At 45.2% G+C, this 22572-nt stretch overlaps 1 protein-coding gene across 2 annotated transcripts in view; it reads right to left on the bottom strand.

Moving 5' to 3' along the window:
* EVA1C (eva-1 homolog C) overlaps positions 1 to 22180 on the bottom strand; it is an 87323-nt gene extending 65143 nt beyond the window's left edge. For both annotated transcript variants that reach the window (XM_066599072.1, XM_066599073.1), the window contains exon 1: positions 21681 to 22180. In XM_066599072.1, coding sequence (XP_066455169.1) covers positions 21681 to 21792 — 112 coding nt within the window. In that variant the 5' untranslated portion in view covers positions 21793 to 22180. The remainder of the gene's footprint in view (positions 1 to 21680) is intronic.
* Between the last annotated feature and the right edge of the window lie 392 nt (positions 22181 to 22572).

Here is a 22572-nt window from a genome sequence, read left to right as displayed (position 1 = left end):
ATAATAGGACATGCTGTTTTTTTTAATCTAATCAAACTGTCCGACCAAGTAAAAAAATGCCCGTGTGAATCTCCCCATTCAAATCAATGTATTCTGTTTCCATGCGAAACCCGGGCTCACATGAGCGTGTTGTGGATGTAACGCAGCATTGTGACGCTCTGTAAGCTTGTGATCCTAGTAAAGGTATACGTTACAAGTAGTTGTGCAGATTTCCACCCTGTAACTGCGTCTAGCTGGTGTCAGCGGTGTGATACAATGTTACCATCCAGAATGTTCTTGTTACAATAGTGGATTCATTGATGATATTTCATAAATCTCCCTCTGTAATAGAGACTGAATGGCGGACGTCACCGATAGTATTGTTCTCTGTGCTCCGGAGCAGCTGGACTATTTTAGTACTTTCACGTAGAGACACCGCGTTCCGCTGATATAAATAGCTGTAGCTGAGAGTCAGCGATAAGTGAAGTGGTGACATCCGGCGCTGCGAGACGAGGTCCCAGACAGCTCCTGTCCAGATGATATCAGTCTTACCGCTTTATAGTGAGCGGAAACTTATAAAGCGCTAATTAATCTTCTTTAGTAATAAAGAGAGCCGATTGGTGGACGGTGTGGTAAACAGCGCAAAAGTCAAACTATATTTACCAACAAACTTTCACAGTACACAACAGAAGAACTTAGTGGAAGCATTTTGCCCTTTAACAAATATTGCTTTCTACGAAGTGCGGAAACAGAAGTTGCGTAATGTAAACTGGGACAATAAGGAGGAAAAATGAGGTCATTCTGTAGCAATTCAATCCTCAGCTTCTTAAAGTGGATTCGACTCTGGCACATATTTAATCAGAAGCAAAATTATACACTAATTAGTTTTATCATTTATTTTTTAGGGCTCAGAGCTCTATTTTTCTGATACATAGCCCCAAAGCTCTTTCATAGATCAGGCATTCAATGATAAAATCCTGGCTGCCTGTGGCCACCACTAGGGGGGGCTGAGTGCAATGATAAAACAGGCAGCTGACGCTAATGGTGGCGGAAGGTAGTAAACATGTTAACTTTTAAAAGGGTTTTCCAGGCACAAACTATTCATGACCTATCGTCAGTGACCTATTCGCCGGGGGCACACCTTTTCACAAAACTGCATTCAGTTTCACAACATAACATCATATGCTGTCAGTGCATCATAGGGGTCGGGGGAGGAAGTGGACTGGCTATTGGAAATCAATATAAGCTGAAGCTGCTAGTGCACTTTCGCAGCCGTCCCCACCGTCGGAGGTAGAAGTGCCCTAGCAGCTTCATCAATAGTTTTTTTTCTGGAAAACCCCTTTAAATTGGAAAAACAGAACATGAAGTAAAGATTTAGTCTCGGCCCTTCCATGTTTCGTTCCTATATTTTTTTCTCACCACTTTCCCTCAGTGACATGGCTGCATGAGGGCTTGTTTTTTGCGGGAAGAGTTGTATTTTCCAGTGGTGCCATTATAAGTACCATATAATGTACTTTTAAACATTTCTGAGTGAGGTGAAATGGAAAAAATGAAATTTGGACACTTTTTAGAGAGGGCTGTTTTTACAGCGATGACAGTAAGTGACAAGTTCTCTTAAGTCTGTGGATCAATATGAGTACAGAAATACCAGATTTAGTATCTACATGGGCAAGTGTGACATCAGTCCAAGAAACTTGGGCCAATATTGCACTTGTAAACCTGCATTTATTATGTGATTGCGATGCGTTTTGTGCGAAAAACACTCCCATCACTGAACGTGCAATTTTCATGTGCGTGAAAACAGCATGTTGATCCAATAGTAAGAATATAAAACCGCACTCACATGAAAATCAGATTTACAAACCAGTGCAATTTAATACCTTTTTTTGTTCCCATAGGGAATAATGGGCGATTCGTGAACAGAATTCACCAAAAGAAGCACATATTGTGCCTCACTGCAAGGAAAACAAATCGCCCATGTACAGACACCTATTTATAATAATGAGTTCTTTTCATCAGCTGTGTAAATACACTGACACTACTCGCCAAAAACTTTAGAACATCACAGTTTTTCCAGTTTTCATTGATATTTACACAGTTTAATATCCCAAATGTACTTTGAAATGAAATCATAGAAAAAAGAAACAAGTTAAGATGAATGAAAATAATGGTTTCACTTTGTTTCACTAAATTAAATCTAGATTTCTGACCCTTCCCAGTCTCCCCCTCCAGCTGATAAAGCAGTTTTTTTTACTATTGAGGCATTCTTTCTACAATTGCATTCAGATATTGTTCGGAAATCTCTTCCCAGCATTGTTGCAGAAGTTCCCACAAATGTGCTGCACTTGTTAGTTGCTTTGCTTACACCCTTCTATCCAGTTCTTCTCTCTACCGGCTTCTTCTTGAATAGTTCTGACATATTCTAGAAGTATGTTTTGGATCACGGTCTTGCTGTAATATGAACCCCTGACCAACTAGGCGTACACCGGAGGGTATAGCATGGTGCATCAAAATGTTTTGGTAGGCCTTTTTGTCCAGTGTGCCAGTCACTCTGTGCAAGTTGCCAACTCTGGATCCAGCAGAAGAGCTCCAGACCGTCATGCTTCCTCCTCCATGTTTGACAGTTGGTGTCACACACTCAGGAGCCATCCTGTCACCTAATAGACAGTGTATAAGATCCCGGAGTGACGTACCAAAGATGTCACATGTTGATTCATCCGTTCATAAGACCTTCTTCCACCCTTCAGTAGTCCACTGCCACTGCTGTTTGGCCCAGGCAAGCCTGTTGATGTCTTGCAGTCTCAGCAGTGGCTTTCTTACGGATTCTCTACCTGTAAGACCTGCGGATAGAAGTCTTCTCTTCACACTTGAAATGGAAACTTGCTCTTTTGCGGCATTAAGCTGAGCTTGAAGATTAGTTGCTGCTTCTTTAGAGGCCTTTGGTCTGCCAAACTCTTCAAGTCAGTTTCCTCCAGTTTCCAAATGCCTTGTGATTGTATAGGAAACTGTACTGACTGCCACCTTGGCTTTTTTGGCAATTTCTCTCTAGGATAGACCTACCCTTCTAAGGCCACTCTCACACATGACACTTTTTACCACGATTAGGCCTCATGTCCACGGGCAAAAGAAGAATTAAAATCCGCAGCGGATTTTAACTCTTCTCCCGCAAGCGTATCCGCACCCCATATGGATGCATTGACCACCCGCGGGTAGATAAATACCCGCGGATGGTCAATAAAAGTGATTTTTTTTAAAATGGAGCATGAAAAAATCTGGACCATGCTCCATTTTCGTGCGGGTCTCCCGCAGGCTTCTATTGAAGCCTATGGAAGCCGTCCGGATCCACGGGAGACCAAAATCAGAATTTACTCACCTGCTCCGGATCTTCCCTTCGCCGCGGCTTCATCTTCTCTCCGTCGCGGCCAGATCTTTTTTCTTCGGGCCGGCGCATGCGCGGGGCACGTAACCGACGTGCCCTGCGCATCCGCCGGGCCGAAGAAAGAAGATCCGGCCGCGACGGAGAGAAGATGAAGCCGCGGCGAAGGGAAGATCCGGAGCGGGCGAGAGGTGAGTTAATTCTTATTTTTATGCCTCATGTCCGCGGGGCAGGAGGGACCTGCTACGGATTCTCCATGGAGAATCCGTAGCGGGCCTGATTTTCCCCGTGGACATGAGGCCTTAGTGCGGCGTCCCGGGAGCCACGCTAACCGCGGTACAGCGCCGCCATTGATTGCAGGCATGCGCTTGAACGCAGTGTTTCTAATGCCACTGTCTGTTATATTTGAAGAATGATAGAGTGCTTTAAAAAGTGCTGCCTTCAAAGGCCGTGACATTTGCTGAAAAACGCCGCTAAAAATCGCAGTAAAAATGCTACAATTTCGAGCGGAGTTTTCTGAACGCATTTATGGGAGGGGCCTAAGACTTATAATTGTCTGTCTGTTTAGTTTGTTTAATTGCTTTCCTTGCCCTTATGATAGCCATGTGCTCCGTCCTGAAGAACATAACTGTCCCGATCCTGCCCCGGAGGGGGTAACGCCGGCTGTTCAAACACTGGTTATGTAGAATAGGAGGGTTTAAAAGTAATCTACAAAAGTTGAGACTCCTGTAGGAACAGTTTGTGTCCAATTTCAATGCATAACTTGTTACTGTGCAGCAGAGCCGCCGGCCCTCATGGGTTCCCGGAAGTATTGCTTTGCTTAAAATGATACATTTAGACTATTGTTGCGTTTCAGATTTCATAATGTTTTTACGTTTGTAACTCACTTTTGAACCATTTCACATTATTTGCTGGACTTGAACTGTGTAAGGGCTTATTTACATGAGCGTATATCAGCCAGCGTTTTCACGCTCGGCCGATATACGCTTCCATCTAAGCAGTTCCCCCCTCCCTCCCACTCACCGACTATCTGCCTTTCTCCTCCCCTCTGAGTGGTTTGCAATGGGAGTGGGCGACATGGAGGCGGAGCTAAGCTCCCTCCCCTTCTCCATTGCTAGCAATGGAAGAGAGCAGGACAGAGCAGAGCTTAGCTCCGCCCCATCCCACCCGCGTCCCATTGCAAATGCTGGAGTGGAGGAGAGAGGCAGAGAGTCGGTGAGTGGGGGGGAAGGGGGGAACTGCTTAGATGGAAGCGTATATCGGCCGGCCGTGAAAACGCTGGCCGATATACGCTCGTGTAAATAAGCCCTAGGTGTCAAAAATAACTGCAAAAATTGAGGCGTTCTAAAACTTTTGACCAGAAGTGTAAATATTCTTTGTTTTACTACTTATGAACTACTTATTACTTTCTGTCGCCATCTTTTGAACACCCTAACTTTATTTGTCCATCAGTGCAGCCGTATGAGGCCCCTGTAGTATTTACTGGTACAGTTTTGGGTACAGACGGCTTTTTGATCGATTTTGCGTGACAAATGCGATTGGGGCGTTGGTAATGTTCTCCTGATGGGGTTCACCGCCTGCGATTAATAATGCGATATTTTAATAAATCGGACCTTTACAGGTGCCGCTATACCAGTTTTTAACAATCAGTAATTTGATTAGGGGCGCCTAAACTTTTGCAAACAACCGTATTTGTACAACATTGTTTTTGTCCCATCAGATTCTCTTTTTGATCGCCGCTCTTCAGAGCACACAGAATTTCGCAGGTCATACAGTCAGCTTTTCCTTTTTTTCTCTTCTAGAATGCTTTTCGAGCAGAGACAAAAGGCGGTGTAACCCTACCACGGCCCGCAGGTTACCCCGGTGCCCGCTGCCCAGAGCTCCGTATTAAAACCACCATTTAGAGCTTCCATCAAATGCAGCGAGCGCCGGGCCAAAAACGTTTATCAGATAGAGAAATGTCATCGGCACAATGCAAAGCCCAGAGTGAGGAATTCCTCTGTTTCGGTTCCAGCCGTCTACTAATGATGGTATCTGGCATTCCTGCCACATTTTCTGCCCCGCTATAATCTCCTTTACATCGTGTAGATGGCGGGCGCAGAACAGATGTGCTACACCGCTATGAAGATGTCAGAGCGCTTCCAATATGTCATCCCCGGCGCTCATCACTCAGGGAAGGCGTCTTCCCCACCTCTATTCATGAGGAATTGTAGCTACGGTATACAGAAGGTTCCTCCTGCATGAAAGTCAGCGTTCCGTCCCGCAGCTGATTATTACTCAGCCGCTCTCAGATATCCTCCAAGGCTTCCTAATATATTTCTTATGGAATGTGGAGAGGATCTGTCAGATCTATAGATACATCTGTTTAACAAACACTTGTATTTCCTTTGAATTACAATTCCAGAGCAGCTCATTAGAGAACCGTGCACTGAAGTATTCCTCTGTAATTCCTCCTGGAAATGGATGAGTAAATTGAGAACTGGGTAATAAACATTTCCCTTGTCACTTATAGTACTGATTGCAGTGTACGTAGGGAACTAGCCCAGAGATACATAGATATGAGATAGATAGATACTGTGTTTCCCTAAAATAAGCCCTACCCTGATTTGCATGGGGAGGCTTGAAATATAAGCCCTACCCAGAAAATAAGCTATAGCTACTCTAAATGCGGTGCTTGATGAGCCAATCACAGTATCACATTGAATGGCTGTGATTAGTTCATCATGCATCGCAGTGATTGGCTGAGCTGCAACGCTCGAGAGCCAATCGCTTGCTGGAAGTTGGGTTTTCAAACCCCGTTACCAGCAAGCGATATTCTCCTGGCAGCTGAAAACTGCACAGAAGCCTGCCGGACTTCGGACAACAGCGGGAGGGACCCGGACGACGCCTGCTAGGTAAGTATTATAAGAGATCCCCCAAAAATAAGACCTTGTGTCTCTTTTGGGGTAACAATTAATATAAGACAGTGTCTTATTTTCAGGGAAACATGGTAGATATGAGATAGAGATAGAAAATAGATGGATAGGAGATAAGAAATACATATGAGATAGATAGATCATTTTTTTAACCAGATCAGAAGCAGCCATAACCAGATGGGCCGCTGTAGAACCATTTCCTCATATACCTTCCTATATAGCAGTGAGTAATGGATTGTGAATGTATATAATAGGTATAATTATTCTCAGACGAGACGACTCCGGTATTTGCCGTCTCTTCGGGGCAGGGTGGAGGGGGACGCACATGTTCATGTTAAATATAACGTTTATGTAAGGTTCAGGGATAAAATAAAAACATCCCAAAAAGTGCCCAAAGAAGATCTAGAAGGCGCAGTAATATTAGAGCAATATTCATGGAAGCTCATAAGGCTTTACTGGGCCCCCAACTATAATGCTTCATTCATAGTACTGGTCTGCTCACATGGGGAAGAGAAGCCTTACGGGCCCCTCAGGCTCCAGGGCCCGGGTCCGACCTCCTCTTCTACGCCCATTGTACTTAGGCTCCTGGGGGGGTAGGTAGCCCCTCTTCTTGTCTCTTATATCTGGGTATGGTGATTTACCACCATAACTCCTAGACAACATGCCCGCTGCCTTGGGGTCATATTTGACTCTGATCTCTCTTTTGCCCCCTACATCCAATCTCTGGCCCGAACATGTCAGCTGCACCTCAAGAACATCGCAAGAATCTGCTCTTTTCTCACTGTGGAGACGTTAAAAACGCTTACTGTTGCCCTCTCCACTCCCGGCTCGATTACTGCAATTCGTTGCTGATCGGCCTCCCCTGCACCAGACTCTACCCTCTCCAGTCCATCCTGAATGCGGCAGCCAGGCTCATCTTCCTGTCCAGCCGCTACTCGGACGCCTCTGCCCTGTGCCGGTCACTGCACTGGCTGCCCGTTAAATACAGAATTCAATTCAAACTCGCTACCTTCATCCACAAAGCCCTCCACAGCGCAGCGCCCCCTATATCGCCTCCCTCATCTCAATCCATCAACCAGCCCGGGCTCTCCGCTCTGCTAATGAAACCAGACTGAGCGCCCCTTTCATTGGACCTTCTCATTCCCGCCTCCAAGACTTCTCCAGAGCAGCACCGGTCCTCTGGAACGCACTACCAAAGGATACCCGAGCAATCCAGGACTCGCAGAACTTCAGGCGTGCTCTAAAAATGCACCTCTTCAGGGAGGCATACCGCATTCCCTAAACAAACCCCTCTGTACTCCACCTGATAACATGCTCCCTGACCTACTGACTGCAATCCCTGCTAGCCATCATAAACCGCTCCTGCAGTCACACCGTTTCTGCCGTCACATGGCTAAATGTCTGACCATTGTCTATGTGTATATCACCCCTCACTCTCCACCTCGCCATACCGTGCCCATCTCCAGCCCCTTTACCCTCTGTATGACCCCATTACTTGTAGTATGTAAGCTCGTTGGAGCAGGACCCTCACCCCTATTGTTTCCATCAACTGATTACTATGTAACCGCGGTTCTGTATGTTTGTATTTTGTCTTTCCGTATCCCCCGTCTATGTAAGCGCTGCGGAATATGTTGGCGCTATACAAATAAAGTTTATTATTATTATTTATGAATTGTAATAGGAATGTCTGATTTTCACCGCCGTCCCTAATCCCCCCGTCTCTCGTGAACGCTGAGTGAAGATGGAAGTGAGAAGTATTTACTTAGTAGAGACTATTGTACAGATCCGGGATCTGAGCCCGATTATGTCTTGGCGCTGCAGCGCCCGCGCTCTCTCTGGTACGCCTCCATCTAACGTACAGCAATCCGTCTCCTGGTAACATTTCCTTATAGAAAGCCATTAACCACACTCAATTAGGTACAACAAATTGTTATTACGTACGAGAGGCTGTGAAGGATCACATTACCGGAGCTTACTGAGGTCATTCGGGGAGGGGGGGGGGGGATTCTGCTTCTTCAAGGTCTGTCAAATACCAAAGAATCTGGCACGGTATGTCGTCACTCGGTATAAAGTGGTTCAGTTTAGAAAACCCTTTATCATATATCTCTTAGAGAGCGTCCTGCATTACACAGAGAACTCATTGATTTGAATGGCCATTGTGTAATGCTTATCTTCGCCTGTGGAGGCACTGCAAGGAAAATTGTTCCCTTCCTGACAGGTTTCTCCACAGCTGATCACTGGGGGTCCCAGCTGGGTTTTTGATCAGCTTATTGTAAAGAGACCCTTCTAAAAAGTAGGAATTGTTCAAAGCAGAAAACCCCTTTATATAGTTCAACTATCAACACCAACGTAGGGTGCGTTCACACGTGCAGATTGTAGTGCGGATCTGCAGCAGACTTCACCCTTTCAATTGACAAGTGAAAATTAAAGTCTGGGGTGGATCCACACCAAAATCTGGACCAAATCTGCTATGTGTGAACACAATCTTAGGCCTCGTTCACACGAGCGTGTTTATGTGCGCACAAAACCGTGCGTCTATTAGAACGATAGGTTTCCTATGATGTGTTCACATGTCTGTGTTTTACAGGCATGCAAATACGCACACCTGTATAAGATAGGACACGCGTGCACCATAGGTCTGTGCTGCGCGTCAAGATTTCCCGCAGGGAGTCCCCTTGTCACTGAACACTGTGACAGTGCTGTCACAGCCTTCAGTGACAAGGGGACTCCCCGCGGAGAGTAAAGAATCCCCTGCCACAGCTGTGGCAGAGGATCACGATGTTCTCCTATTGCTTTCAATGGGGCCGCCACTGCTGCCGGCAGCCCCATTAAAAGCAATGGGCTGCCGGCAATCCCTGCAGTGATTTTCAGGGAAGGGCTTTAAATATAAGCCCTTTCCTGGAAATAATCCCTGGTTTGTGTAAAAAAAATATACTCACATCTCCGCCACTGCCGGGGCTCAGGCGCATCTAGTCGCTTGTCTCCCTGCACTGCTCTGAAGTTTTTTCAACAGGTGGGGATTTAAAATCCCAGACTGCTCAAAAAGGGCTGTGTCTGATTGGCTGAGCACTCAGCCAATTACATGCAGCACTCAGCCACTCATTGAATGACAGCTGAGCGCTGCCTGTGATTGGTCACAGTGCTCAGCCAATCACAGGCAGCGTTCGACCATTCATTGAATTCAATCCCATGATGGAGTGCAGCCTCTCTGGCCTGAGATATCTGAGAGTGTCCTCACACAGAGCCTGTGTATATAGCACTGTTTCTCTGCCTTATCTAGGCTTTCAGGAGTACAACAGAGCTATTATTACATCCCTTGCTCTTTAAGGATAATGAAATGACTCTGCTGAGCGGCCCCAGTATATGCAGCAAAGCAGAAAAGTGAACTGCTGAAAATAGAAAGTGCCAGGTCTTCAGCAGTACAATAAAGCTGTGATTATATCCCTTGCTCTCTAATCCTAATGAAATGACTTTGCTGATCTGACCCAGTCTATGCAACAAAGCTGGAAAATAAACTGCATAAAACAGGAGGTGTCAGCCTACTGTGTTGCCCCAGTGGCTGGTGTGAGAACTGCAATGATGTAATTTTTTTTACATAGATGCTCACATGAAAGTGAAAACGGCACCACTATAAACAAAAAAACCCAAATATATATTGAATAAATAATTTTTGGATATACAATTTGCTGCAAAGCTAAATGAAAGCTACAGGTAAGTCCTGCTATAATCCCAGGAAGAAAGACTTTACTGAAGCAGAATTCCACAGTCAGACGATTCCCTCCACTGATAGCCCCGCCCCGTTGTTTGACTTTATCTAGTTGAGTAGATGGACAATTTAATGGGCCGTTCTGCTCCCTATTGAAGGTGTTGTTTCCTCTGTGCGGTACTTGTGGCCGGCACATCGTCCCTGAATATCTGAGAGCTCTTTGTGGCTGGGGCAGATACTGTGACTAATGAGGTAATATTGACGGAGTGCGGATTAGAGTCATATTTCATGTGTTTATTGGTCTTTTAACTCATTAAATGCTGCACCATCTAAAACACAAAATTAACATTATAAGAGAAGACTGACCTCCGGGGTGCGGGTGGTGGCAAAGCTGGGAGGGTGGTCATTAAGACTAAATAAGGTGTCCTTCGAGTAAGATTGTCACCTGTCTTAACCCCTTAGTGACGCGACCTATTTTGGTCCTAAGGGATGCAACTATTTTATATATTTTTAAACAAAGAGGGGAAAGTGAGCAAAAAGATTTTATTGTTTTTTACTAATTTGTACATGACTACTTTTTAAAACATTTTTTAAGTCCCTGAAGGGGACTTGAACCTGCGATCCTGCGATCGCTATGGTAATACATTGCAGTACTTCTGTATTGCAATGCACTATTGCTAATCATAGCGATCACAGGCCATGGCAGTTCCGGACACCATTGACTCGCATTTGGTTGCTATAGCAATCCATTAGCCTTGATTATATGGTGGAGGGCCAATAATATCACAGAGGGAGAGCCGTTCTTCTATGAACTCTTTACATGCCGCAATCAACATTGATCGTGGCATATAAGAGGTTAACAGCGAGGATCGGTGTTATCATTGATCCCCCAGCACTGGGCTGCGAAGGGATTACATTTTCACAGGATATGTCATAAAAGTCTGATTGGTGTGGCTCCAACTTTTGGGACCACCACTGCCACCTGAATGGGGTGGCTGGGGATGGTTGGGAGGACGGAAGTACCTGAGCGCCAAGTAGTCTGCTGTTTCCATAAGTGCCATATTAGCAGATAAGAGATCCTCAAATGTTGTAGCACAGAGAACTAGACTTATCTTGGCAACCCGGCAATTAGCCGATTTTGCCATGTAAAGCAGCGGTCAGCTACACATTATCTCAGCAGCAGCCGCTATAGGGGAAGTATAATATTGCATGACGGGCGTTCATGTGCTGCGATACCAGGACTTACTGGTCATAGAGAGGACCTCCAAGCTACCCCGTTTCCCTGAAAATAAGACATAGCATGATTTTCCAGAATTTTTGAGGATGCAAAATGATTTTTCAGGCTTTTTGAGAATGCTTGAAATATAAGCCCTACTCCAAAATTAAGCCCTGCTAACAGTTAATTTAAAAAAGTCAATTTAAATAGTGTCCAGGCAGCTATACATGTAAAAAAGGTAAACCTTTTTGAACAAAAGTTAATATAAGACACTGTCTTATTTTCAGGGAAACACGGTAGGGACTCTCCCCGATGCTGCTCGTAGGACATATGATCATGGATTGTGCCCTTGGTGTAACCGCTTTAGAGATGGTTATGAGTCTTCTTCTAGCTTGGCGCTACAGGTGCATTACCACCCACTACATACATGTAGTTACACGGCATCAGGGGAGACTAACACTCACTTAATGGCCTTTATGGGGCATAGCTGAAGCTCTTTACGTAACCAGTGTGAAGTGTCAGAACACGCAGAACGTAATGAAATGTCGTTAGTTAATTACACCGACGCCCAGAGAAGATCATTAACCCTTGATGGGATCTCTATTTCTATGAAGACCTGAAATTTATAAGAGAAATTTGAAGAATTACATTATTATGCAGAGATGAGAGACGAAGCGAATGACAAGTAGCGGACGAGGCAAGTGGGCGTTGATTCTGTAATCGTTCAGTTGCCCGTGGCCGGCTGTTCCACATGGCACATGTTACCAGGCAGAAGAAGAATGGGTTCTACGTGGCACGTTACCAACTAGAGGATTGTTCCATGTGGAAGGTGTGACCAACAGAGGAAGAATGTGTTCTATGGCGCACATTACCCATCAGCAGAGGTGTAACTGGGAGCCCTTGGGCCCCGTGTGCGAAATCTGTAACAGGGCCCCCTATCTACCATGTGTGATTTATAATACTGGTGTCTTGGTATGTAGTGGGGGGGCCTATGGACCCCTAAGGCTCCTGGGCCCGGTAGCAACTGCACCCCCTATAGTTACACCCCTGCCCATCAGAAAAATGATGCGTGATGTGTGACATGGGAGCAACCAGAATAAGAATGTGTTTCATACGGCCCACGGTATCAAGTGGAAGGAATGTTCCATGTGGTATGTGATACTGAGAAGGAGGGCTTGTTTCATACTACATGAGGTACCAACCAGAAGAAGGGTTTGTTCCATGTGGCACTTGTTACCAACCAGAAGGATTTGTTGCATGCATTACTTCAGACGCGGCTCCTATTGAAGTGAATGAGAGTTGCACTATAATGCCGGGCCGCTACATAATATACAGAGCTGTCCGCTTCCGGCTCTGCACACTATTATAGCGGCCCGGCGGGCAGCTGATCAAAGGACCCCCATCAATAAACTATTGATGACCTATACTAAGGATAGGTCAGCAACTATTTCCAACTGTAAACCCCCTTCAGCAGCTTACATCACCACCACAGATAATGGATGTCAGTATTAACCCCTTATTGCTATAGACTACAAAATTACTAGGTGTAAACCACTACACTCCCCTAGACCACCATGTATAATGCATATAAGAATTAGACCTTTCATAAACAAGGTCTTAATTATTGAACGGGCAGGCAGACTAAAGCAGTCTATGTAAAGAAGAGGGGATGAAGAACTTCTAGAAAGTTGGCAAAGTATTTAGAATTTGGTGCTACGAGGAAATGGGACAAATGTTCGTGTTTCTGGAAGCCTCTATTAGGCAGCCTTCATACGGGAGGTAACATCGTGCAAATGTAGTGCGATGCGAGAGCGAGTAAAGAGGCAGAATTATGAAAGCAATGAGTTTCAATGGTTTCCTTCACATTAGCGATGTTTTCACTGATGCGATGTTGCTAGAAAAGAAAATCACAGAATCACAATATGCGATTTTTAAAAATCTCCCATGTTTCCCTATGGAGCCTCCTGTTTATGGCATCGCATGGCACAAACTTGCGATTTTCGTGTGATGGGATACGTTTTTAACATAAGAAAGTCCTATTGACTTTTGCAATAAAAAATGGCGCGATTTTCTCGCAGGCGGCAGTGATATTATTCTCAAGAATAAGCATAGCTGACGCTCAAAAATCGCGGGAACAAAGTAACGATTTTGCTGCCATTTTCTCCTGTCAAATTCGCAATTGTCTGTGTTAAACTAACCTAACTCCATCCTGACACGTCGTACATGTACAGCGCACATCGGGGGTCTGTGTATTAAGCCCCTAAGGCTGCCATGAGTGAGCACTTATTAAGATGTGCCTGTAGCTTTTCTTAAAAGGATGCCTGTCAGAATACTGTATAATGCAATACTCTAGTACTGCATATTACTGTATTAGTGATCGGACAATTGCAAGTTCAAGGCCCCTCTGGAGGCTAAAAAAACAAATGTCAAAAATGACAAAAAAAAGTTTTTTGAATTACTGTAAAAAATATGAAAAGTTAATTAAAAAAACTTTTCCTAGTCACTGCATCAAAAAATAAAGACAAAAAAATTTTGGTATTGCCGCGTCTGCAAAAGTCCAATTTATTAAACTATCACATTCTTAATCCTGTACTTCGAAACCATCATAAAAAAACAATATGTATTGGCAGAATTGCGCTTTATTGGTTACCTTAACTTGGGCCATCGATGGAAAAATAAAAAGTTGTGGAGGTCAAAAGCAATTTAAAAAAAACATTTTCTTTTTTGTAAGAAGCGCTACATAAATAAAACTTCATACATTGTGGATTTCATTTTACTGCTCCATAAAAACAAAGTCCCCAAAAATGGAGAAATTGCATTTTTTTTTCAATTTCTCCCCACTTAGAAACGTTTAAAGTTTTCCAGTACTTTGTATGAGATGTTAAATAGTACTATTAAAAAATATAACTTGTCCCACGAAAAACAGCCCTCGTGTGGCTACGGCAGCGGAGAAATGAAATCTGTGATTATTTGGGAAAAGGGGAAGAAAAAATGAAAAAGCGTTGCAGCGGGAAGGAGTTAAGACCCCAGAGGTGCACCCAGAGGCGTAACTATAGAGGATGCAGGGGATGCGGTTGCACCCAGGCCCCAGAGCCTTAGGGGGCCCATAAGGCCTCTCTTCTCCATATAAGGAGCCCAGTACTATGAATTAAGCATTATAGTTGGGGCCCTGTTACAAGTTTTGCATCGGGGCCCGGGAGCTTCAAGTTACGCCTCTGGGTGCACCTGTAAGGTGGTGGTGAGGGGGCAAAGGATAGATGTGCCTCACAACCCATAGAGCGCGGCCCTGTGCCCCCCATCGCTACAAGGTGTCCGGTAGCCGCTCGCGGGTTACATCACAAGAGACATTTTATATTTCACTGCCGGGTTAAATTCCCATTGAGTCGGAGAAAAGTGAAAAGCCGGAAAGGAAAAAACTAGAAGTGATTGTAAGATTTCTGGCTGCGAGTGTGAGAACGTCGAACTGCGCAGGATGGGGAAGGCCAAGGAGGGCAAACGTAATGTTGTTTTATGCATTCCCTCGCAGCAGGCGTGGAAGCGATTAGAGAAAGCCTCAGAACGTGCAGGGAGGGATCAGAGCCCAGGCAGGGAGATAGCTCAAGGAGAGATCTGATCGTACAGATTACACAGAGCGGAAAAACCAATGACCCAAGAAAGAATGCCCCACCATAATCCCCCCCTGCAAATGTACAATCTCCAGGTCTCCGCAGAAGAGGAATGTTCTGGAGTCAGGGCAGAAACGCAACCTGCTGCTAGATGAATATTATCATCAGAACTAGTATCAGAAATGCTATTATGGCCACCGGGCTGGTGGAGGCCCGTGGGCAAAAAGATCTGTGTGGCCCATCCGCAGTGACAGTCAACAAGATCTAATGCCATTCTATGATGCACAAGGACAACCGGGGCTGGCATCAGCAGCCAGCAAACCCAGGCAGGTGCCGGGCCCACTGAGGCTTGGGGTGCCCAATCTGGTCTGTCCTTTGAAATCAATTGTATCCACATCTTTTTGGCCTGGATACAATTGACTTTAAGAGCGGTACTGCAGGAAGCGAAACGATTCCTGTTCCACCACCCAATGTCTTCTCTGTCATGTAGATGGTGAGATGATGTCATCACGCTGCCTGAGTTGTTCCACACGATCCTGGCTAGAAAAGGATAAGGCAGAGATTGGAGGATGCCATGGAAGTGTAATGGAGGTGAGCTGGGACACAGTGGGGCCTGTAAATAACTCAGGAGACACAGCAGAGCCTATAAATAATGAAGCGGGTACAGCAGGGCCTATAAATTACTAAGGAGAAACAGCGGGGCCTATAAATTACTAAGCGGGAACAATAAGGTCTTGAAATTACTAAAGGGGCACAGCGGGTCCAAAAAAATTACTAAAGGAGAACAGCATGGCTTATAAATTACTAAGGGAGAACAGTGTGGCTTATTAATTGCTAAGGGGGCAAAGCAAGGCCTATAAATAGCTAAACAGCACAGTGGGGCCTATAAATAGCTAAACAGCACAGCGGGGCCTATAAATTACATATGAGGCACGGTGGGGCCTATAAATTATAAATTATGGGGCAGAGACTATAAATTAATAAGGGGGTTCTTTGAGACTTTGTCCCCAAGGGCCCAAGTAAACCTAGAGTCGTTCCGGAGGACCACCAATATGCACTATGAGTTGGGGAAACATGGATTGTCATCTTGGATCTTAACATTTTATCATTTGTTCCTCATAGAGGTAAGCGGCAACAGAGGTGAGCCCACATATCTATAGCAATCAATGCAGGAAGATGGGCTACCAAAGCTCCATGTAAGGAACACAGAGGTTCAACATTTAGTTGGTGGCAGTGGGGCTGCTGTGGAAGGTGCCCCTTTTGGCTTATCTATATTCCGTCCTTGATTCCTATCAACTATTGCTACAACCCCCCCCCCCCCCCGGTACCTGGACCATTGTGAAATAAAGGTATATTGTCTTTAAATTACACCACACATTGTTATCCTCATCTGGTTAGTAGTATTTACCCCGGTTCAGCTGGAAGGTTCTCAGGCTGACCGTAAGTCAAATGGCTTAAATAGCAACAACAAAGGAGAAAAGCCGGCTCCTAAAAAACACTTTTTCTTCTTCTTTTATTCCAAAAATTCCATAAATTTACAGAGTGTAGGTACCGTGTAGACGCGCTATTACACAGCACCTACCATTAGTAATTTTATGGATTTTTTTGGAATAAAACAAGAATAAATGAAGTGTTCTTAAGCAGTCGGCTTTTCTCCTATATTGACTTTACATTGGCACCAATAAGTGATTCCCTCCATAACTGTAGTTCAGGCTTTTGGACGCCATGAACGATGAGCAGTGATCGACTCTTCACTGGTTCCCATATACATTCCTCTGTGCGGAGGATGAGGGACATCAGTGGTTTGGCACTGGAGGGAATTATCAGAGAAGGTTTATCTTACTGGACACCTTCTTGAAAGGAAGCTGCCTTTGGCTGGGAGAAGGACTGGTGAAGGAAGCTTGCTGAAGTCATACATTTCTCTACATCGGCCTCATGTCAGCGGGGCCGGCCACATAGATTTTCAGCTGCGGCCCTGCTGACTCCAACGAGGTCTCTTCTTTTCTCTCTCTGTCCCGTTTCCCCATATGGACTCTTCTTAGTTTTGGTGTGAATGCGTCAAGTGGGCGGTGTCAGACCTGATTGGCAATGAGTGGCGGGAACTGATCGCTGTAATACAGTTACTTTAATACTGTCTGTAAGTACTGAAAACTGCTTTGCTAACTCTGCTGCCAAGTGAAGATTGTTACCGTTCACTGCAATGTGTGTACTGTCTACCTGCCGAGAGGTCTGCACTTACTGCTCTCGGCCACCAGGGAATGCCTAAGAAATCGTTTAATGCTGGTCATTGTGATAAACCCCATTTCGTGTATTCCGCTTTTTGACTCATGCTCTGACTCTTGACTCTTCGGACTATGCTATTGTTCGCTCCTGCCCTGACCTTGTTTCTACACCGCTGCTGCCAGCTCTGACCTTCGCCTGTCAACCCACTACATTCCTGTACAGACCACCAGGTAGCACAACTCAGTCCTGCGCCGTGTCAGTCGCCACAACACCAGGTGTGAGAAACGTCTTGGGGCCCCTGCAGAAAAAATGAATCCTGCTTGAAGGAGTGAAGGGTGAAAACCAGTGATCCTTTGTCAAGCATGACAAAGATCACAGCAGTTGATCGAAACGTTGCGTCTTTACATGTGGATTATGAATAAAAGTCCTTATATGAGTTCTATCTGGTAAGAAGCTCTATTCCATTGTGCTGCCTGTTTATCATCATTTCAAAACTTGGTATTACAGGCACAGTTCCCATTCACTTCAATGGAAACTTGGACTGCCATACCAAGCCTGGCCACTGCAATGAGAACAGAGCTGTCTGCTTCCTGCACACCAGCCTGGTTAACAGCTGATCAGTGGAGGTCCCTGGCAATGGACCCCTGCCAATCTTATACTGATTCTCTCTTCTGAGGATAGGACATCAATAGCTTACAACTGGACAAACCCTTCAAATTTTGGCATAATCCTCTAGTCTGACACTTGAAATTCTCAGTGGACGAACGACAAGGATGTGATTGGAGGGACGCTCCCTGAAACTGGAAGTGACAGCAGGATAGACTAACTTCCTGGTGCGCTCATCGACATTATAATACTGTGTGACTCGCTGGAGAAATCTTGTATTGCTTTTGGCATTGGTGCTAAGAGGGAAGTAGAAAACTACACATCCTGCTCCGCACTGCCAACAAACTAACCCAACCTGTGGTACTACAAATGACAGTACTAGTGAGATATGTCTGTATGCACCACCCTATTGATATAGACAATGCCCCCGCTTACTGCCGTCCAATCCAGTGACCTGTTGATCACACCGCTAAATTAATTCAAATGAACTTAAACATAGATTTTGACCCCAAAGTGTACTCCGACCCAATCCTTTAAATAAGCCCTCCATGGCCTCAATATGCCTTTTTATTGACCTCCTTAATGGGCTTTAAACCTGCACTAATATCTTTTTAAGGTGGCGGCTGGGCTGACTACTGACAGCCAGGCTCCTGCTCTAACAGCCTGAAACCTCAGATCCTGGCAGTCTGACCCCTTATATGACACAATCAATAGCAACTGCAGCATGTAAGCAGACGACAGGGGGAGGAGGCTTCTTCTGTCACCGATCAGCACTCCACAGTGCAATTGCAAGGTAATAATGGGTTCCCATGGTAGCCAGAAGCCTGACAAAGGCCTCCATGTCTGCAATGTAACTCCTTCTATTAGATCCTGACTAGTGATGAGCGAGCATTGCCCTTAGCGAGTACCTGCCCACTCGAGACAAAAGGTTCGGGTGCCGGCGCGGGGGAGCCGTGAGTTGCGGGGGTGAGCAGGGGGTGACGGGGGGGGGGGGGGGGGTAGAGAGAGATCTCCCCTCCGTTCTGCCCCGCTCTCCCCCGCAGCTCCCTGCCCGCCGCCGGCACCCGAACCTTTTGTCTCGAGCGGGCAGGTACTCGCTAAGGGCAATGCTCGCTCAAGCAATTTCCCTTAGCGAGTATGCTTGCTCATCTCTTATCCTGACTAAGCAGAGTTTAATAGGCCGGTGCCATAAGCTTAGTAGAATGCAGTACATAAGTAATGCAGTGTGCTATCTTAGTGAGCGTATCAGCGCACAGAAACCCTTTTTTTAAATAGATAAAATACCAAAAGAAATATAAAAAAGCAACACATAAGATCCCGGCGTTTGTAACGACAATGACAATATTTATTTATCTCACACAGTGAACGCGTAAAGAGAATTAAAAAAGTAATACAAGAATTGCTATTTTTCATAAAAAGCAATCCAAAAGCCACATGTACCTCAAAATGGTACCAATAAAAACTCTTCCCACAAAAATCAGGCCCCCCACAGAGCTCCGCTGCCGGAAGGAAAATGTTCTGGGTCTTACAAGGTGGTGATGCCGATTTAGTTGTTTTTCCCCCATCAATGGAGCTCTGGGGGGGGGGGCTTGTTTTTTGAATGATGAGCTGCAGTTTTTATTGATACCATCAATGGGTCCATAGAACTTTTTTGGCCACTTTTATTGCACCTTTTGAAAGGTGAAATGAACAAAAACCGGATTTTGGCTTTTTTTTAAGCATTCGCCGTACTATAAAAATAATATGTTTAATTAATTGTTTTTTTAACCTAATTATTTTCTTTGACTATTTTTGTTTTATTGATTTCCCGTTCTCGTTGTCCCTGTGGGGGACTTGAACATGCAAACATGTGATTGTGCAGATAATACATTTCAGTACTTCTGTATTATCACTGCTGTTTGACACCATCAGCCATGGCAAGCTCTGAGGCCACGGTCAGGCCTCCAGTTGTGATAACGCATCAATCCTCCGTGATAGCATTGCAGAGGGCTAAAGACATGATAGAGGGTGCTCCTCACACTATTAACCACTTGTATGCCACAGTGAGCATTGACCATGGCATCTTAGAGGTTAATGGGCACCTGTCACTTACTATAAACTCGGTAAACTAAGTTACGGTGCATATAGGGCAGGTTCCACTGAGTCTGCGGGTGGAATTTTTATACTCACCGGCCTCCCCATTCACATGCTGTTACCCTGGGAAGCCGGCGCTCAATCAGTCAGCATGACTTTTCATTCAGTCCTTGCACACACTCTACTGTTCTCTATGGGACTGAATGAAGAGAGTCATACTGATAAACGTCCAAGAGAAGGAGAGGGTGGAGCAACTACTACCGTGTTTCCCTGAAAATAAGACAGTGTCTTATATTAATTTTTGTTCAAAAAGGTTTAACTTGTTTACATGTATAGCTGCCTGGACACTATTTAAATTGACTTTTTAAAATAACTGTTAGCAGGGCTTAATTTTGGAGTAGGGCTTATATTTGAAGCATCCTCAAAAAGCCTGAAAAATCATTTTGCATCCTCAAAAATTCTGGAAAATCATGCTATGTCTTATTTTCTGGGTATGTCTTATTTTCAGGGAAACAGGGTATCAGGGATGGGATCCAAATAGCTTTTGGAAGATGGTTAGCAGGGTGCTGCCAGTCCGGTTGCCACCATAGTAGGTAGCTGTGAGTAAAAAGTGCTAGTCACGAAAGAAAATAATGGAGCCTAGGCGCCTACGGGCCATTATTATTTTTCTTTCCTGACTAATATTGATAAATAGAGCATTGGGTTCCTGTGATGACAGCAAAGGAACAGGGAGCCTGGTAAGTATAAAAATGACACCCCGGACTCAGTAGGGCCTATCCTAGAAGCACCTTAACTTAGTTTATGGTGCTTATAAGTAGTACCAAGTTCCCTCTAATGGCTGGGATCGGAGTTATTCTGTTGCAGCGCGATCCTGGTTATCAGTTACGACCAGTTCCCGCTGCGGATGGCGCAGGCTCAACTTCTGAGCCCTCTCCATCTACATGGTGTAAATGTATGGCATTTTGCTCAAACCCCCCCCCCCCCCCCACACCCCTCCCACCCAAGACATACAGGCACGGGGAACGTTTAAAACGTATTAAAAAGTCATAAATCTGTCACAATCTCGCTGTAGGATCCGAGGGATGTACAAAGTAACTCCACATCTACAGTCACATCTAAAACTGCCACAAATGTATCAACATCGGGCAACATTTGATAAATATGTCGCCTTTTAAACTGGAAAAGGCAAAACAGCTGCAGGAAGATGACATGAGGGACCGCCCTGCTGATAACGTCCCCCTTCGCCCCTTACATCTCATAGGAGTGAGTAGGATGTGTTTGCCCTGGCATATTAGGGCTCATCCACATGTATGCACTCCGTACTTTTCATACATGTATGATGGAGTTCTTCATCCCCTTTGCTTTGCATCGGGGTTTACAGACTTGCATTATTTACGTGCGTGAAAAAAACCTGCAGCACTTCCTAATTTGATCCCTATTACAGACTGAAGAAGCCCATTGAGGTTAATGGGAAGGCGTAAATATGCCTGATACATGCGTATTCACTGTGGATTTATGACATCAATGGACCTACTTGGAGGGGTTTTTTTACGTGCCTAAAAAACACTGTTCATACGTGCCAAAAATCTGCAGGGGGGTCCAGATACACGGAGAACACGCAGTGTTCCGGTCCTTGGAAATGCGGCACATTCACGGACTGAAAACTGCATCTGCCCGTGTGAATGAGCCCCTAATCTAGGAGTGCTACCTGAGAGCGAAAACCTCCATTTGTACTACAAAAAGGAATTATCACCGGGCAGTGAGACAAAAAAAAAATGTTTGCAGAGTTTTTTACAAAGTTTCTGCGAAGTGTCAGACGGTGAGAGATGAAGCGATACTGATGGATTTACTGACAGATTTGGTTTGGCTGCTGTGGCGAAAAAGGTAAGCAATTGAAATTTTCAAATGAAATGCAATTTGCAGCTACAGATGAGCGACGCAACAGTATTCTGCGTCATCACAAGTTATCGGCACTAGTTACCTGAGAAGTCAGCCAGGGCAGAGACCTCTGTGGTCCAGAGCAGGAAGATGCAAAGGGCAATGCAGCTCACTGGGTCCACCTGTCTCCCTTCATAGCCATCCCGCTTGATCATGATGTGGAGCTCCTGCCTGGGGACTCACATGATCCGATCTTCTATCCAGCCTGTCGCTGGGAAACAAGGAGTCATGTCTGAAGGACCTGCAGATCCCAGCTGTCAGAAGTCTTCATATACAATGGAGCTCAGGGGTCATTGCTCATGGGCGAGGTGTCACTTCTGCCTTCACACCCCCTTTTCTGGATCTCTTCTTATGTGTCCTTATATCTCTTACATCATTTAAGAAGAGCAGCCGGGTACTCCAGGGGGGCACAGGCTTACCGTGAAGTAAGCTATTGACCCGGGACAGGTGGCGTATCAGTAGAAGGATCCAAATTCGTCCTGAGTGGTCGGTGCCATCATCACTGATGACCAGGAATAAACAGAGGAGCCCTCCCTGCTCCTGCCGCACGTGGAATGTTTGGTGACCCAGACATATCCTCCCACTTACACAACTTCTACTGTTTGGGAGTCAATGGGGCTCGGGAGAACGTGCCACTGAAGCCATCTAGTGGCAAAACTCTTAAAGAAAGTTATTCCTGTTTTGGGAATTGATTTACAAGTCAATTAGAAGTTGCTACCAGCCAGATCTACACTGCTGTAGTAGATCCCACTTCATATGTGATCTCAATTCATGGCGCACGGACCCCCTGGAGGTGGGGGACGTCAACTGCACGATTAATTCACACAATTCAAGCCGCTCAGTACGCCCTCGCACTTTTTATACATGGTCACTGATGATTTTTAGTGTCTTAGTGGGGAGCGACTGTTACTTTGGCAACCAAGTTGCAACTATGT

The sequence above is a fragment of the Eleutherodactylus coqui genome, chromosome 4, assembly GCF_035609145.1.
Source record: "Eleutherodactylus coqui strain aEleCoq1 chromosome 4, aEleCoq1.hap1, whole genome shotgun sequence".
NCBI classification, from domain to species: Eukaryota; Metazoa; Chordata; class Amphibia; order Anura; family Eleutherodactylidae; genus Eleutherodactylus; species Eleutherodactylus coqui.
The sequence above is the reverse complement of the archived record's forward strand: the minus strand, read 5'-3'. Positions and strand labels throughout refer to the sequence as shown.